A 19,021-nucleotide genomic window follows, 5' to 3' on the forward strand; every position below is an offset into this window, starting at 1 on the left:
TTGTTATAAGTTTCATCTATATGCCTGAACATTTCATTCTTTTAAAGAGCTGAGCAATGCTTCATTGTGTAAATGCACCACATTTTCTTTATCCATTGTTCTGTTGAGGGACATCTAGGCCGTTTCCGATTTCTGGGTATTGTGACTAGACTACAGCAGCAATGAACATGGTTGAGCGAGTGTCCTTTTGGTAGGATGGAGTGTTCTTTGGGCTCTGGGGATCAAATTCAGGTTGTCAGCCTTGGTGGCGAGCCACTTTACTTGCTGAGTCATCTAGACAACCAACAGGAACGTCAGTTTTGAGACTTAGGTATACGAGTTTTGCTGTAGATGGATTAGTTGGAATCCACAACTCTGGATTTTGATTGGTTGGGGTTTCTGTATGGTCTCCATCTGTTGCAAAGAGAAGTTTCCTAGACGAGAGAGAGGACCACATTCATCTGTGGGTGTAAGGACATGTACTTAGGATGTAATCGTGATGGTGGGCTCTCCTCTGAGATCCATGACTTGGCTTTTGTTGATCAGAAACAAAGTGACTCCAGTCAACATGGTGATAGTATTGGGCTTGTTTGGTGTCAAAGAAGATTCATGGATTGAAAGAGTGTACCCCTAAATGGGGAGCCGCGTCTCTCGCTCCGATCGCGGGGTGGGGTGCCCCCAGGAATCACGAGTAGCCATTCTTGATGTAACAGCAAGAGGTAGCTTTTATTAACGAGATCCCGGGTCTTAGCGGGATCCCGGGTCGACACGTATCTCACACAGGAGACAGAGGAATCGACCCCGAGCCTCCAAACTCGGGGGTTTATATAGGGGAGGTTAGGGGCATTCGAGCGGTTACACATGATTGGTCAATTCAAATGGTGCACAGTTACTTTCGGCGCGAAATTACATCAGCAAGGAGTACGTGCTCTCTAGCAGCTCAGCAGGCAGGTAGGGTGGCTCATCTCACTCAGGGGGGTGGCTACAGATGGTCAATGTCCTTGGGGCTGATAGCTGGTTTGGCAAGTCCTATCTCTGGCTCTCCCTCAGGCTCGTCCGGCCCTGCACATCCGGACTCTGACAATGAGTAACCTTTTTAAAACTCTAGTTCTACAGGATCATGGATAAGTATGAATCCACTAGTCCTTGAGGTGCATAAACACAGGCTTGGGCTCTAAGAACTCATAAGCATGCCATCCTTCTAGTCCCAGGAAGTGTGACTTAATTTTCTTTTAAATCATCTTTTATAAGTTTCCCCTTTGGCCATCTCTTACATTATTTCCTGGTTTTATACTTGTGTTTATCAAGAAAGAGCAGGAAGAATTGAATCTATATCACCCAACTCAGATCAGAAATCATTGTACTTAATCAGTTTAATTATTCGATGATAAATTCCCCCAATATAGATCCTTCTTACACTTCTTGCAGTGTTGCTTGCAGTTCATAATATAGTTTCTTATAGTTTTCCAGTATCTATTTGCAATTTGTGGGGATATTTGTAACTGTGATCCTTCCATTGTCTCTAGCTCTTATAACCATGGGATTAAATGTCCATTTGCCATTGATTTCATATGGGATAGAAATCTTTAATGGTTATTTAATGGATATTTTTGTGTCAAATATCAAAAAGTTTTTTTTCCTATTGTAGCACAACTATTTATATCACTTTTATTTTAGTGTGCCTATATGTTGGTTATATATCTTCAATCTTAGGAATTTCTAGAGTGCTTGTAGATTCTGTAGGCAAAGATCATAAAAGTCATTTGTTAGTATGAATTAGAAGATCATGTTAAAACTAAATTTGTCACTTAGAAGCCTATGAAGCATTTGTTTAGAAAGCTGTAGAAGGTAGAAGAAAATATCTAGAGATTTTTAAAGCGTAGCACAGAGACTGTAATTTAAACACTGTTTCACCTGTAAGTGGACTGGTCATGTGGATTGGACTGACATCGTTGAGTTCACTTGATGGGGAGCTGAGGCATCCTGGCTTGCTCCTCTGGCCTTACTTCACAAAATGACATCTTGTCACATTTAATTATCTTTCCCATAACAATTTCAATGGTTCATTTGCTTGTCATTTCTTAGAAGATTGTAACACTTTTTTAATGCAACTTTTAAACAAGATCACCATTACTCCACCCTGGGGACATAACCCTAGCTTACAGAATGAAATCACCATTTACTAGGATCAGTGCCAGGATTTCTCCAGTTATTGAGATGTATTTCCCCAATGCATTTTCTTCTTCCTCCTGGATCTACTGAATCCTTTTGTTCTCCTGTTGCTATCCCTGTTCCCAGTGAATAAGGTGAAAGGTCTATCCTTAGGGGTTATGGATGAAAAAAGGGTGGCTAAGTTCAGATGTTGCAGCTTAATATCAGGTCTCAAGCTGGTCCACATTCTCAGACTTTGAGACAAATCATCAAGAACTTAAATAGAAATGGACATGAGAGTTGGAGAGATGGCTCAGAAGTTAAGAGCACTGTCTGCTCTTCCAGAGGTCCTGAGTTCAACCCAGCAATCACATGGTGGCTCACAGCCATCTGCAATTGACCTCTTCTGCTGTATCTGAAGACAGCATCGGTGTACTCATATACATAAAAGAAATAAATCAATCTTTTAACAAAAGAAATTGACATAAAGTACTTGAAGGGGCAAGTTGGTCATTTCTTGTGTAGTTGTATCATCTACCCCACACACTTAGCATTTGATGTTATCTTGATTTTACTGCTATTTCCTCAACGTATTTCTTCAGTCATTCACCACAATCTTCTTGCAAATCAAGAGGACAAATTCTCATAAGTCATTTCCATTTTCATCAATCTCTATAAATTTTTCTTTCTTTGATAAATGTTATTATCTCTCTGGCTAGTTCTAAGTTTTCTCTGTTACTCTACAAACCACGGGCAGGTATTTGAATTCCATCATAAAGCTGTTCAAGCCGGATGCTGCAACCTGGATGGATCTCATGTTTGAGAGACTACTACAGCTTTTCAGCACAACAGACAGCCTTATCATTTGTAAGGAGTGTGACTTCTGTTCTAACTCCTGATCAGTGAAGAGACTTATGTACTGAAATTAAAGCAATGATGAAAGTCGTGTATTTTGGCTCAACTTTTGGTTCAGAAAGATATATTGATTATATTCCATTAGATGCTTAGTAAATTACCTAGTTATATGATGTTAGAGACTAGAAGTACATTTGCATTCTATTTACAGTGTTCTCCATAGTTATTAAAGCCTAGAGGCATCAGACATAGGGATATTCACACACTATTGAAATTTATGTTGTAACGACCTGTCTTCAGTGATATTCTTTGACTTTAAGTATGGGGAGTGAATATCTTCACGAGCAGATCTGACTGATCCTACTCTGTAGGTGTATCTTTGGAGAGATCTTTTAGGCATGTGGGTGGAAGCCACATTTTAATGTTGTTTTCCCTGGGAGAGTGAGTGATATTGTGTTAGGAAACAGAAAGTGATCAGAACATTAAGGAATTATTATGATTATTTAGTTTTTAATTATAGCTGTGAAATGGTTTTTTAAAAAAGGGAGAAAAATCCCGAGGTAGTATGAGAATTTGAAGGAAAATGCGATGCTGGCACCATGCTGATTCTTGTTAATTATGTATAGATTTCCCTCATTTGTTTGTAGTTTCTATGCTTCTACCCAAGAGAAGAGTAAGAATTCCCTAATGAATATCATTGCAGAACTTATGCTAAAACCAAGTCAAGAGTGAAAAAGATAGAGTGTCTTACAGCGTGTCGAATTTTTATTATGGCCAGTGACAATTCCTTTATCAAATCTCCAAAAGGCATTTCTTGGACACCTAGTATTTTAAAAACAAAACAAACAACTGAAGTTCTAAATTCTGTAGATGAAATTATAAGCAAAAACTAGTTCGTGCCCTCCTGGGAACTTAGTTTAAGGAACCATTGGAAACAAACTTTGAATTATCTCTTGGAGAGTAGGAATGTAGTTCAGAATGGGAAGTGCTTGTCTAGGCATAATGCAGGCCCCAAGTTTAGTCCCCAGTGCTGAAAGTTTTAGTGTTCACCCCAGTTGCTATTTCTTTTGCAAGTTATATATTATTATGTACCTATCAGAAAACCTGAGTAGAGCCAGCTACTCACAGTGGAAAATAGATCCTCTGAGGGCAGAGGTCTGGGCTGTGGATCTGGACTGAAAAGATGAGGTTCCCACTTTTGGGAAGAGGATGAAAAGCTCTGACAGGTGTACTAGTTTTATGTTGATTTTCTAAGAAGTGTTTACAAACTTGGTGACTTAAAGCAACTCAGGTTTATTCTTACTGTTCTATAGAAGGTCAGTGCAGTACAGGACTAAAATCGTGTCAAATCTTTCTTTTTTACAGACATTGGAAGATAATCAACTTGATATAATTTTCCAAAATTTATTTATAGTTCCATTTTTGGTCTTATATATGTGGTTTTGTGTGTGTGTGTGTGTGTGTGTGTGTGTGTGTGAGAGAGAGAGAGAGAGAGAGAGAGAGAGAGAGAGAGAAAGAGAGAGAGAGAGAAAGAGAAAGAGACCAAGATAGATAGATAAATAAGTAGATAGATGATATTGATAGATAGACAGATAGACAGACAGATAGCTCGAAAAGGAAGAAAGGAAAGAAAAGAAAAGAAAGAAAGAAAGGAAGAAAGACCACAGGCAAAGAGCTGTATGTGAGTGTGGTTCATATATGCATGTGGATGAAGGTACACATGTGTGTAGGCATGAAGGAGCACATGTGTGTAGGCATGAAGGAGCACATGCTTTGTGGGCATGTAGAGCCCAGAGGCAGAAGCTGGTTGTCTTCCACTGCCACCCTTACATTATTTGTTTGACACGAAATTTCTCATTGAAATTGCAACTCCTCAGGTGGTCGGAAAGCCTTGGTAATCCTTCTGACTGCACCCCTCCCCCCTGCACTGGTTTACTGGGTTGATGTGTGAGCATGCTCAGCTTTGTACATGGGTGCTGGACATACAAGCTTGGGTTGCTGTCCTTGCAGAGCAGTGTTCTTACTTACTGGGCCATCTCCCTAACCCTGATTTTTCCATCTGTAAAGCTGTTTGCCGTGCCAGATTGTCACACTGTAAATCTTCAGTGTCAAGCTCAGCATGGTCTCATCTCAAGGTCCTTAACATTAATCACATGCAGAAAGTCTTGTTTGATAAGACATGTAATATATTCATACACTCCAGAGCCAGGGCACATTGAGTGATCCATATTCTACCTTTACCATCAGGTTCTATAAATGTTTTGAAGACTTAGCCTGTGATTGACTTAAGAACATCCAGCACAGCCTCTCTTTTTAGGCATTACAATTCTACACACTAGTTCTGAACACATCATGGAACAAAACACTATTTAGTTGACCCATGGGATGGTAATTCTTTGATGGGCCAAATGTGTGTGGCCTTCTCCACGTTTGTACCTTGAAGCCACAATCAACAATAATCATCCTTTGACCTGCCCCTTCCTGGTGAGAACATTTTGAGAAGGTAGTAATTCAGGGAAGCTGTGTTTACCAGAAACTGACTCAGCCGACACCTTCACTTTGAACTTGTAGGTTCCAGAACTTTGAGAAAACAAATGCCTGTTGTTAAATCCTGGTGGTCTGTTGTATTTTATTATGGCAGCCCGAGCCAAGACAATTCACAAAACTACGTTTTTTTGGTCCTCTTCCTTTTCCACACAGTGGTTCCTGTGCTTCCTTGCAGCTTCTCTTCATTTGTCTTCGTCTCCGCTTTTATTTAAGAAAATAAAAAAGGGCACAGAGCATGCTCAAGGCTGAATGAGAATGTAACATTTTGTCCAGAGGAAAATTAAATTCTGAGACAACATGTTGAAGGTGAGGCTGTGTGCACTGCTGGGGGAAACTGTAATTCAGGAGATGGTGGGGTTGCGCTCAAGGGGAGATGCCCTCATTTACAGAGCCCATCCAATGCCGTTTCCATTTCAGTTTCCTGTAGGTTTGAGGGGCTGGCATTCTCCACTGTCTACAATTTTTTTCCAGAACCATCAAGGGCACACAAGTCACAGTAGAGCTGTGTTTTGTTCTAAGTTTGTGGCACCTATAAAAAGATAAAGAAATAAAAATAAACAATAATCATAATGTTACATTCCCTTTCCCATTTGATCAGTTGAATTTGTAAGATATTAAACACAGGTTTCAAGCTATAGCATGCTAATCAACTTCAGGTATGAAACAAACCTTGATCTAGACATCCCTTGGAAATTCCAGGGTAGCTGAAAATTCTGAACCCAGAGTCCCACAGCACCAAGGCTATAAAACGTGTAGGTGTTTAGGAGAGGAGGATTCTGTGAGGAGGGATACTTTGGATAAGCTTGTGTGGAATCTAACCCTAAGGTCTGCTGCTAAGGTAACAAGTGGAAGGTATTCTCCTCATTGGAAGTGCAAGTGCAGCCAACCCTTTCAGAGCATCCCGTCTATTTCCTAGAATTCTTGCATGCGGTGCCTGAGGCTGGCTCACGCTCAGGGAAGTAGGCTGGAAGTCAAGAGGCTAACTAAAGCCCCTGATCTAAAGTAGAGGAATAGACCTGAGAAGCCGTTGCCCTTCTCTCTGATATTGGCTCATCGTTTGAAGAATTTGGGGGTCTTAGTGGGAAACCCATCTGAGAAACAGCTAATTTAAAAAAGAATCCAGTGCAAGAAGGTTCTTGACAGAGGCTCGAGGTATAGTAATTGATAAGGAAGTTGAAGAGGGAATCAAGAAATGCTTCTCTGCTGATGTGGAATCCCCATGACAGTGACAATGTGGTTGGAGTGTTCCAGTAGAGGCACTTGGAGGAAAACATAGGGGATGGTCAGCTTCTGTGACTAGATGTGAAGAACATCAGTGTTGTTTTTCTGGTTTTCTTCTTTCCTCATTTTGTACCCATTCCAGAGAGGCCAGTGACTTAAGGGCAAGGGAAGGAAGGCTCAGATGAGGGGAGAGAGATAGAGCTGCAGGCCTCCAGCTCCTCAGTCTGGGGATCACCAGCACAGCAATGGCATTCTTACTGTTTGCTAGGGCATCGTGAAAACTTTATTGCTAAAAGTAACCACCGAGGCCATGCAGCATGATAAACCTCTAATCAGTGACAGGAGAAGGGCAGTGGCCAAAGTCAAATGGACAATGGGAGAATTAGGTAAAGCTGTTTTAATATCATACTCTAAGGCTCCTGCTTATTCAGTATGCCAATGACAATGGCCACTGGACTCAAAATAGGCTGAACTCAAATCAGTGTACCTATGTTCAAAAGGATGGGCCACCTCCTTCTACTGTTTTCAAATGTAGACAACTACTTGGAGCTTTCTGATGACGCTAAAATAGTTATACATGGGCCGAGAAGGCATCTGTCTCTTCCTAAGAGATGGATGCATACGCATGAGAACCAGAGTTTGGATCCCCAGCACTCATGCAAAAATGGGTGGCCTGTAACTAGCCCCAACTTTGGTGTGTGTGTGTGTGTGTGTGTGTGTGTGTGTGTGTGTGTGTGTGTGCGTGTGTGTGTGTGTGCGTGCGTTTGTGTAGGAAACAGAAGATCTCTAGGGGTTGTTGGCCAGCCACCTTAGCTGAATGGATAAAGTGAAGATCAACCAAGGAAGACAGCCAACACTGACCTCTACATGAACAAACACACACACACATACACACACACACACACACACACACACAAATATGCAACACAATTTTGTATATTTTTTTAGCTTTGGTAAATACTTCTTTTAAATATTATAATTATTATGCTTTCTATATTCAACTTCCCCTTCTAGATTCAAAGGATTTTCCACAGCCCTTTTATCCTCTTTTCTGCCACACATTAAACGACAAAAAATGAAATAAGACAGAACCGGTCTGTTTTTGGCTTATGCAATGTCATGGAAGGGAAGAGTTTGTGTCCAAATGCAATCTGTGCATGCAGATCAGTCCTTTGTTTTTAATGCTACCTAAACAACCATGACAAGATTTCTGTCGATCCATTCTTTTCTGTTACAGAGTGAAAGTACAAGACTCAATAAAAAACAAATAAACAAACAACAAACAAACAAAACTTATAATTCATGTTGGGTGCTTCAGGCACCAAAAGCATCCCATCACCGACAACCACAGCCATTCTGAAGAAATAGGTGCAAGGGTACAGAGAAAGACAAGAGTGATGCTTGCAGCCCTTAAGCACAAACGCCTTTCTTCGTCTTTCTCAGTACTCTGATTTTAATTCCAGTCCCACGATAAGGAATAATGAAGTTCTTATCATGGGATAAGTTCTATTATCTCAGTTTGATGCATTTACTATCTCACCATTTAATCTAAGCTGATTGTTTAAACATCTGTATATTCACATCAGCAGCAACTTGACTGCAAGCACCTACTGTGGACAATGTATCTATGTGGTGTGGAGTCCTTTTTCAGAAACTTTAAAGAAGGGGTATCTACATATATATTATTCACTATATTATTCTTTTGTATATGGGTTTCCATTGTAGAAGTGCACATGCTTGCGCGTGTGCGTGCGAGAGAGAGAGAGAGAGAGAGAGAGAGAGAGAGAGAGAGAGAGAGAGAGTTGGTGAGGGAGAGGGAGGGAGAGGGAGGGAGAGAAGGGAAGGGGGAGGGGAGGGGGAGGAGGGGGGCGGGAGAGATAGAGAGAGAGAAAGAGTTCTTTTGCTTTAGAGCTGTGCTATGCTCTATCCATGGTGTGAATGAGCCTCTTACCCTGATTTATCTTGCTGCCTTTCTTTTGAGCTCATCCCTTCCTTCTCCTTTCCCTTAAACTTGACAACTGGTTTGTTATTGTTATCATATGAAGATTTCTTTTTCAGCATTGGAATATGCTATTGAGAACAAATGCTGATGGAATAGAAGCATTCTGCTCTGTATTTTTGAAAAATAGCATTAAAGTGGAAATACATCTATCTATGTAAAAGAGTCTTTGGAACTTACTGCTTAGTAATTTGCATTATTTTTTGTGCTTCTAGTTTTCCTACTGTCTAAGGACCTCATATCTGGTACTTGGTCCACTATTACACGCCACGCAGGGGGTTGAGGTTTGTAGTACTTTCATTTAAACACTAATATTTCATCTTAGTGCAGTGTGGGCTCCTGATCCCGTTAGTCTCCTGAAACCTCTTATCGATGGGAGGGCTGGGAAGTTTAAGCCAGAGATCAGACTGAGACATCTTCTCAGTGTTTCTATAGTCTTGTCACTGTCAAAGAAATAGGTCAGAAACAAAACAAAGTACTAAATCGGAAGGAAGTGTTATGGAATGAAAGTAGAGATTCTAGCCCTGAGTGCTGGCTTCTCGGGATCTCAAATAGAATCTCACGGGCAGTTTTTGATGCAGAATGGGATAATTATAAGGTAAAGTTGGTTGGGTGCATGATGGGAACAGGCAATCTTGTGAGGCAAAGGACACGCAGATGCTACTATAACAAGTAGAGAGCAGTTGTGGTGTGTTTTGGCCTGCCCTACTAGTCCTAGTCCAGCCAGCCTTGATTCTTTAGAGTGGTCACATGTTGTCTGGCTGTAGTAAAGCTCTGTGGTTGCAGTAGACCATACTCATGCTGCAGATCGGCCATTGCTTTCTTTTTCCAACCTATATCAAGTTGAAAGTAAGAGATTAACTCCCTGCCAAATGTCACAGTTTACCTGTATATCTCTCCTCCTTATTCTCTCAAGATGAAGTCTGTGAAGAGACCTTGGTGCACGGAATTGGCGCGTAGCTTCCGGAGCCTCAAGAATACTCTCTCTGTCTCTCCCTCTCATTTCTCTTTCTCTCATTCTCCATTTTCTTTCTTATTCCCCTCCCCCTCCCATTCCCCCTCCTCCTCTTGCACATACTGCGCTACACTTAAAATTCAAGTACTAATTAACAAATCTAGTTTTTAAACAGAAGCTTGTGGCTTAGGGTGTATGTATGAGCAACATTAGGGAACTAATTTTATACTTGGCTTGTGTAGTTTGACGTGAAACATTATATTTGTGCTCTTTGAACATTGTGAGCTGCTGCATTAGTTAAGGTAAATTATTAGTAATAACAGAAACACCTCCAGTGACTCAGTGCTTAGACAAGGCAGGTTTATTTTTGGCTCACGTAAAGTCCCCTTAGAGGGAACAAATATGTGGGTGCCTGAGGGTCCTCTGGTCCATTATTTAGGCTAGTGGAGGCTCTGCCACCTTGTATATGTGTCTCCCCAGGTTGCTTTAAACACTAATTCTTAACTGACTGAGCAGGAAGAGATGCCCCTGGCAGGGATTGTATGAACAAGACCTAGAAGAACCACATACAAATTTTGATAACTATTCACTAGTAGAACTCTGATGTACTCTAACCTTCCTAGCAGTGAGGGGGGGAAATGTGGATTAGCTACGCTCTCGGAACAAACAGAAAGCACTTTGGTGAGTATTCACCACTTCCCTCCTGAGTCCAAATGTCTGCGAACAAATATTAGGTTCATTTTTTAGTTCATCAGAACTACCTCTTCCCCTCCCTGAGTCTACTTTCAGGCCCTTGATCTTCAGATGCTGTTCAGTTTGCTCCATGATATCTGGATGTGGGTCTTTATGGTATGGAAACCTATGAACTAAAAAGACAAGCTAACTTCCTTGTCCTTCTGTATTCAGTATTCAGTAATGAAGAAGGGAGGCTTCCTTACCATACTCAACACTGCCATAGTACCTTCTCTCTTCATTAAAAGGAAGAATGAGAAGCATCTACTCTCTGGGTACAGGATAAGGTAATTAAGACAAACTTTTCTGGGATGCATTACGTTCTGGTGAAAGTCAGTAGGAGGTTCCATCCTTTGAACTAGTTTCTGGGTTCAGCTGCATCACGGGGATGGGAGAAGAGAGATAAAGAGTTAGACAGGCAATCAGAATTAATACCATAACCCCTGCATGTGCTAGCTCAGGGTTAGCTTTTTATTCTGAAAACAGCAACAGAATCTGATCTGCTGCTAGGTTTGCTCCAAGCTGTGACTGTATCTCTGAGGCTTCCTAGATTCGGAAAGACCCTAATGAGAACAGATGTTATAGACCTCAACTGAATGGAATCCCAAGGGAGCAGGGCATTTCTTGTCATGGACCTCCGAGTTCATTGGTTTTATTTTTGCCACTTTAGAAGGAATACGGTTTCACTTTTACATGGAGGTGAAGCAAACAGAAACTTCTGGTTCTTCCTACCATTTTATTTTGACCTTTTAAAATAAATCTATGCTGCAAAATACTCTCTCTCCAATATAATTATACTCATAGTGGACCCCTTAGAATTTTGTGTATGTTATCTTTCTAAATGATGGTAATAGCTCTGAGGACTAGCTACAATTCACTCAATTAAAAAGGGATAAAACAGGTCTCAGTATAGTTGGTTAAATTGCTCTAGATTATTAGAAAGAGTTGAGGTGAGTTATTTTCCTGTTTGCCTTATTGTATCTTTACAGAAACAATTGCATAGATTTATTGAGAATTTGGTGTGTGATGCTGTAAGCATAAAAAGAGCTCATGATACAAACGAATGTTGAAAGAGGTTTTCAAAACATGGTTGGAAGGCCATGAAGGGAAGAAATCTTAGTCATATTTTGAGCTATTTGTTTGGAGTGAAGTCATTTCTGCCCTCTGTCTGTAAATGCCTAGGATAACCGACAGTCACATTGAGCCTAGGGATTCAAGGTATATCTTAGGAGATTATAAGGCTTTTTTTTTTTTTTTATTAACTTGAGTATTTCTTATTTACATTTCGAGTGTTATTCCCTTTCCCGGTTTCCGGGCAAACATCCCCCTAATCCCTCCCCCTCCTCTTCTTTATGGGTGTTCCCCTCCCCATCCTCCCCCCATTGCCGCCCTCCCCCCAACAATCTAGTTCACTGGGGGTTCAGTCTTAGCAGGACCCAGGGCTTCCCCTAAGACTTTTTAATGAATGTTTTTTGGTTTTTAGATTAATTTCTTTGTTTTCTTTTTAAGCCATGTATCTCTGCCAAGTAACCTTTGCATTCATTTCTGACTCAGTATGATTTTATTTATCTTGTAATCATTTAAGAACATTTTTTTTCTGTGTAAATTCCCAGTTTCCCTACCTCATTTGGACCACTGATTCTTATCAATCTGTTTAAAGTACAGTTCTTCAATCATTTCTGTGTTGGAAACGACAGATTTCTTCAACTGACTCATCGACACAATCTCTCTGAAGTAGGCCATGCTATGATGTTTATTCTACTGTTGCAGAAATCAGAACCAGAGAACGTAAGTAATTGTGCAGATGATATTTGCTAAAGATGATCCAGGAAGTGGTTATGGAGCCATTGACCACACTACTTCTAATGGGAAGGCTTGCAGTTTTGATCTCTAAAACTATAGGCAGAAAAAAATGGCTTTAAAAAATCACTTAAAGCACTCATTGCATTTTGCTAGTATTATACTACTTCCGATGTGTCATGGTACAGATGCAAGTCATATGCATCTAGACTGGAATGGCCATGGTGGATTATCAACACCCATTGTTTTAGCCATTGTTCTATTGCTGTGAACAGATGCCATGACCAAGGAAACTATTATAAGAGAAAAATTTAATTGGGAGTTTGCTTACAGTTTCAGAGGTATAGTCCATTATAGTCATGGCGGGGAGCATGTTATTATACAGGTAGCAGTGGGAACAGTAGTTGAGGGCTACATCCTCATCCATAAAGGAGGGAGAGAGGGAGGGATGGAGAGAGGGAGAGAGGGAGAGGGGGAGAGGGGGAGAGAGGGACAGAGGGAGAGAGAGTATTGGCTTTTGAAACCTCAAGGTCTACCCCTAGTGATACACTCCCTCCAACAAGGATACTTCCTCATCCTTATTGTCTTTGTAAATAATGTCACTCCCTGATGACTAAGCATTCAACTATAACCTATGGGGGCCATTCTTATTCAAATTCCCACAATGATAGTTTCTTAGCTTTCATTATCAATGTTTGGTTTTTAAGTTTTTTATGAAAGCATTTAATATATCATGATACTCTTATCTCTTTCCTATTTCTATCAGCCACTACTCATCATTGCCAGGCCCTTTCCCAGGTTCATGAGTCTTTGTTTTTGTGACCCATTTATCTAGGGAGATCTGTGTGACCATTGGGTTGTAACTGTCCAGGGGAGTCTGGTAGGCACACTGGTCAGTACACAACCAAAGGCAATGACTTAGTTTCCCTAAATCTATCAATAGCAAAGTGTTCATTAGTGAGAGATTCAGCTCTTTCCTCGTCCTTGTTCAACAGGCCCATTCATGTGCAGACTCAAGGCAGGTATCTATAGCTGTTATGAGTTCATGATCACAATGGCTGGGTTTTTCACAGAAGATGCCATTTTACAACTTTTACATTCCTTCTACCCCTCCTTAGCAGCATTCCTAGAATCTTTCAAGGTATGTGATAAATGTCTCATTTATGGGTGAGTCCTTATGTGTCCTTTATTCTCAGTGCCTGATGTAGCCATGAGTCTCTGCATTCAACACCATTCTGGGGAAAGAGAGGCTTCTCTGATGAAGGCTGAAATCACATCTGCGTAGGTGTAGAAACATACAAATATTTAGAAGACAGTCTGGTACTTTGTTAATGTACACAAACAACATTTAGTCCCCCCCTAGGGTCTAGGAACTCCCCCATATTACACAAAGTTTACTATACATGGATTTCCTTTTCTGGAATGAGTCTCACATTCAATCAAAGAGTAGTTGGTTACCTTCTATCCTAGTTTGATTTTCTGTTGCTATGGTAAACACCACAGACAGAAGCAATTTGGGGAGAAAAGTATTTATTTCATTTTTATAGGTTGTGGTCCATCATTGAGAGCATTCAGGACAGGAACTCAAAGCAGGAGCTTGAAAGCAGAAACCAACAGAGGAAAGCTACTTACTGGCTCTGTATAGAAGGTATTCTAAGCTTGGTTCCAGCTTGAGTTTTCTGTCTCATGAAACTCAAGTGTGTGGTATCTTCCGAAATAGGCTATTCTGGCTTCATGACATTTACTTTCCATAGTTTAAATACCCCCTTCATTTTAGTTAATGCTTCTCTTTTGCCTTCGTATCCCTCCCATTCCCAATTTCCTCCCAATAAACTTTTCTACACCCTGTATTTCCCTTTGCTTCTTTCATATTTAATGCAATTTTATTTCCATCTCTGAAAAACTTGTGTGCCATAGAGAAGGAAGGCTACCATAAGAGCCCAAAGACCAGGGTTCTAATTCTAATTCTCTTGTGAACAGCCTTTGTGACCTATCTGAATGCTTATGTGCCTTCCAGATTAGATTTCATTCTTGTTGAGATGGTATAGTGGTTTGAATGCGAATAGCTCCCATAGGCTCATAGAGATGAATGTTGGTGATCAGGGAGTGGTATTATTTGAACTGATCAGGAGGTATGACCTTGTTGGAGGGAGTGTGTCACTGGAAGTGAGCTTTGAGAGTCTTTCTCTTCCTGGTGCCTGTGGATCTGGTTGTAGAACTCTTAGCTCCTTCTCCAGCAACACATCTGTCTGCAAGCTGGCGTGCTACTCACCACAATAATGGACTAAACTTCTGAAACTGTTAGCAAGCCCCAGCAGAATACCTTCTTTTATAAAAATTGCCAGTCATGGTGTCTCTTTACTGCAGTAGAACATTGACTAAACAACAGGAGGTATTAATGGACATTCAAGGAGGTAATTATATCATGATAGAGGAATCCTGGGAATAAAATCTATCATTTGGATGAATATAGAGCAAAAGGGCACCTTCTTTGAAACACAGAGAGGGCAATTGCTAGACATCACGTGTGCTGGTGTCTTGCTTTTAAGCCCCTGTCATCTAGAACTATGAGTAATCCATTTCTATTGTTATCTTACCTTAGACTAACTCAACTAAGACAATGATCTTGTTGATTCAACGTTAACAGCTGCAACTCTTCCATTGCCAACAGTGAAGAAATGAACCAGAGAGCCTCCAGTATCTCTGTGCACTCTTCTTTCTCTGTTTTCCCCAACATTACACAAAAATGATTTAAAAATGATAGGAAGCATAACACCAAAATGATTTTAGAAATGCAGAAAACATTGAATTTTTCCAAAGATGAAAATAAGTAATTTTTGTAGAAACACTAGGAATTATACTTAAAGGCTTTTCCTAGCAATATTATAAACATATTGACATGTAGGTAGGTAATATGTTTGTATATAAAACAATGAAACTTTGACTTTCATCAGTAGCACTTTTATTAAAAAAATAAGATTTAAATAAATTAATCAAACATCATAACTGTGAAATAGGTACATGATGAAAAGAGTTAACAGCTTTAAAAGAATTTGACTCATGATGTATTTGAAAGGAACAAAAGATTAAGGAGAATGTGGATAGGTAAAAGAGAAGCAGGGGGTCCTAGAAAACAGCAGTTTTCCCTCACGGTTAATTTTATATAACCATTAATTTATACAGGTGTATTTGTAGGCAAGTTAAATGTATTTAATTAATCACTGAAACTTCTTTGAAACCCACTTCAAACCCTTCTCTCACTGCATGGGAGAGAAAGCTGGTTAGATCACCTATCAAACACTTTCACTGTTGTTTTCTTTGATTCCAAGGGAGTTTTGCAGAATCCTAGCAGCATTTGATCATTTCTTAAAGTAATGAATAAATGTAGACTATATTCACAGTTCCAAATTAATTTTTTTCTTTTCCTTTAACTAAAGAACTTGGTGGCAATACCTTGGAAATTCTGAGCTTGGTTACTTCCTCTGTCTTCATCTGCATAGAACAATCCACAAATGTTCAACCCTGTCTCAATACTCCACATGCTTTGGAAGAGTTGAGTATCCTAACCTTGTGGAGGACAGCTTTCCTCAGCCAGCTACGTCAGCATTTCCTGGCATATGTGGCAAGACTTGCCTTTCTTTTCCTTAAGGAAACCATTGAGTTTCTCATTGAATTCCATGCAGACTTTAGACCTTTCGCTTGCAATCATGCTGGAGTCTTTAAAAGTCTGATGGCTCTGAAAAGCAGATGGTTATGCTAGGTTTAGTTCTTTCACAGATTTCCACTTTCCTTTCCTCCCTCTGGACTCATGCATCCCTTTGTCTAAAGGAAAGGGTTGCTCTAGAAGATTCCTAAGATTGCTGAAAATTAAAGCCTCCAACCCCCCCGCCCCAAGCTGTGAGTTGAGAGTGAATGACTTAGATAATCAACAGTGTGGATGGAGGGAAAGATGAGTGGTATAGAGTCCTGGCCCTGGCACTCCCAGTCCTGAGCTCCTCCTCACTACCTGTCAGTACAGTGGACAATAGTGGAGCCGATGGTCCCTAAGGCAGTGGTTTACAGCCCCAGTGCAGAGCAGACCCAGACATTTTGGATATCATGGTCCTTCAAGACAAGGGTGGGTGAATGGCAATGTCCATTGTTCCTTATTCTTTCATTTCACCGAAGGAGCAGTAGCTGGGTCCCAGGCCTCTTACAGTGCAGTCGGTGCTGTCACTATCACACTTGCCACAGTGGCATTCAGTGGCTACTGGATATGTGTAGAGGGAGTCTGAGTGGCGGGCACAGCCAGGCAATCTTATGGTCTCGTACACCAGCTCCTTGAAGGTGCATACTTTCTGGGTGTTTGGTCTAGCTGGGTCCTTATACACCAGATCCTGAGGAGTTCAAGGAAGGGAGGATGAGAATATATAATATATGTAATTTGAAGTTTTTGTTCATTTTAATTAAAATGACACCGTAATTTAATTCTGCATGCTGTCACATTTAACTATTCAAACCACATAACCCCACAGACCACCTATGCAGTGTCCTTTATTTTCCAATTCTTCTGGAATGCTCGCTAATTGTTCTGGAAGTCTTACATAAAATGCAAGTAATTTCTTTCATAATTTCTATGACCATATCAGAGTATTAGCTATTTGTCAAAATGCAAAGGTACTTTGACTATCAATATTGAAGAATGTTGAAAAGAGACATAATGATTTAGAATTTTGTTTGCCTTTTCATACTTAATTGAAAGATATATTAATGACAAATTAAACTACAAATTTTAAAGCTTAACTTTCAGGAAATGTATATATTGTTTCGCATTTATAAAGAAGTAAAATAATATGATATGAATATTAATGCTTATCATTATACAATCAATGTATACATTATATAGTATATGTTTATGAACTTTTGTAACATGCTAATCATTCCACTGCTTAGCAGACAGTTCTCCCCTTTTAAATGATATTTACTTTGTAGTGCTATTACCTTCCAAGGACATATACTTTGCATATAAGAATTTCTTTAAAAAACAACACATTTTTCCTTCTAACACTTTCCAGTGGACAGTCTATTTGTGCTGAGGGAAGAAAATGAAGCTGTTGTTCTTTTTATTTCGGTGCCATGTTACTTCATTGATAGCCGTAGACATGGGCAATACATTGAAGGGAAGTAGAGTTTGATCAAACTATTTTATCATTAAATAAAGTGCATCTCATCAGGAAGTTCTACTTTTCTGTTTGTGATGTGGGATTCTAAACGAATGACAAGGTAACATGGGTTAAAAGGAGGCTATTGAGAACTCTCTCTTTGCTTGTGTTAATGCAAAGAAGCAGTGTGAATTTAGGCTAGTGACTTAATGCCTCTGTGTCTCTGTCCTCTCAAAGGCTTAAGGTGGAGGTGGGCTTGTGAATCTAAAGAGCCTGCCAGAATTGATTGTGCTATCAGGCTACTAGTAGTAGGCAGCTAAGTGCAAGCAGATCTAACGACAATTTTTATAAGGTGCTATTTGTGTCTTTCTGTGACATAGATTCATATTTGAAATTATCTCTATGTCAAAGTCAAGACTGTGATTATAAAACTTGCCTACATAGAAAATACTGTAGTTCTTTATGATTGAATATACGATTTTTCTACATAGAAAATATGGCATAGAAATAATTTCTATTTATAAATAGTTGGTATGTTACCAAGTATATCTAATTCTAAGATTTACTAAGTTCATCCAAATCAAATCCCAGCCTCAAACTGACATTGTAATTATGAACCCGTTCACAACCCAGTATTAACTATAGAACTTGTACTATTGCTTAGGAAATTAAAACATTGATAAAGTAGGAATTCATCAATCCTGGCTCATATAGCTTCCCAGCCCCGTGCCTCCAGCAGAGCACAGGACCTACCCTGGTGTAGCAGTAGCCCTCACACCAAGTGGTATTGATGCTTATGCAGAAACGGCACTCTTCCTTCTCTACTGAGATGGTGATGTTGGTCAGTTCACAGCTATGGCAGCAGACTGCTCTCAAGCACCAGAGTAGGATGCAAAGCTGGATCGACTTCATCATGGCCAGGTAAGTCAACAGCTATGTCCTGGTAGCAATAGAGAAATCAAATAAAAACACAGTGAAAACTGACCAGTTGAGAAGCAGTTAACCCACTCATCTTTCTCAAACATTCTGCTCAAGCACTGATTTTTTTTTTTTTTTACTTTTTGCTTCATGGACCAATAATCCTCATTGTTTGGTGTGGTGTGGTGTGGGATGGGACTATAGTAGAGTAAAGTAGATTCAAATAGATCAAAACTCCAGTATGACGATTTAACCAAAGCAGTATTTACAGATGGAATTATTACTATCTTAAAGTGATTACTCTAATCAGATAATTGTGATCCTTATATTTTCCAATTCATTAACAGTTTTCTAAAGAGTAGTTTGTTTAAAATTTACACGTTGTAATTGCGTCTTTGTTATCACAATTTAAACGTCTGTTTCTGTTTGTCTACATCTGTTGATGAAAAGTCTATGTCAGAAGCTAGGCAAACTGCTCTGTAAGTCAGATTCTTCATAACAGCACATTGACCACGTACAAGAAGCCAAGTTAGCAAGAGTAAGTTTCTATACAGTGACAGAGAATCAGTGACAGAGACGTCTCATCCCTTCTTTAAATCCCAAAGATCTGCAATCTTCAGAGTACCTGTCCTTGCTGCACCAAGTGCTGAAACTCACCTGTGCAGTTGGCTGTCTCTCCTGGGGAAAGCTGAACACTGAATCAAGTCACACCTGATCTTTTAT

General features: G+C 39.9%; 1 protein-coding gene and 1 long non-coding RNA gene across 4 annotated transcripts in view; one reads left to right on the forward strand and one right to left on the reverse strand.

Moving 5' to 3' along the window:
• The window catches only part of LOC147995622 (LINE-1 retrotransposable element ORF1 protein-like), a 93,869-nt gene that overhangs the window by 54,362 nt on the left and 20,486 nt on the right, over positions 1–19,021 (forward strand). The gene's annotated exons all lie outside the window — the stretch shown is intronic.
• On the reverse strand, positions 15,185–18,992 carry Fshb (follicle stimulating hormone subunit beta). Its single transcript, NM_001007597.2, is given in 3 exon segments — positions 15,185–16,615; positions 18,134–18,320; positions 18,956–18,992. Coding segments are annotated over 2 exon segments (393 nt in total). The 5' UTR covers positions 18,296–18,320; positions 18,956–18,992; the 3' UTR covers positions 15,185–16,384.

The sequence above is a fragment of the Rattus norvegicus genome, chromosome 3 (genome assembly GCF_021556685.1).
Source record: "Rattus norvegicus strain SHRSP/BbbUtx chromosome 3, alternate assembly SHRSP_T2T, whole genome shotgun sequence".
Taxonomy (NCBI): Eukaryota; Metazoa; Chordata; class Mammalia; order Rodentia; family Muridae; genus Rattus; species Rattus norvegicus.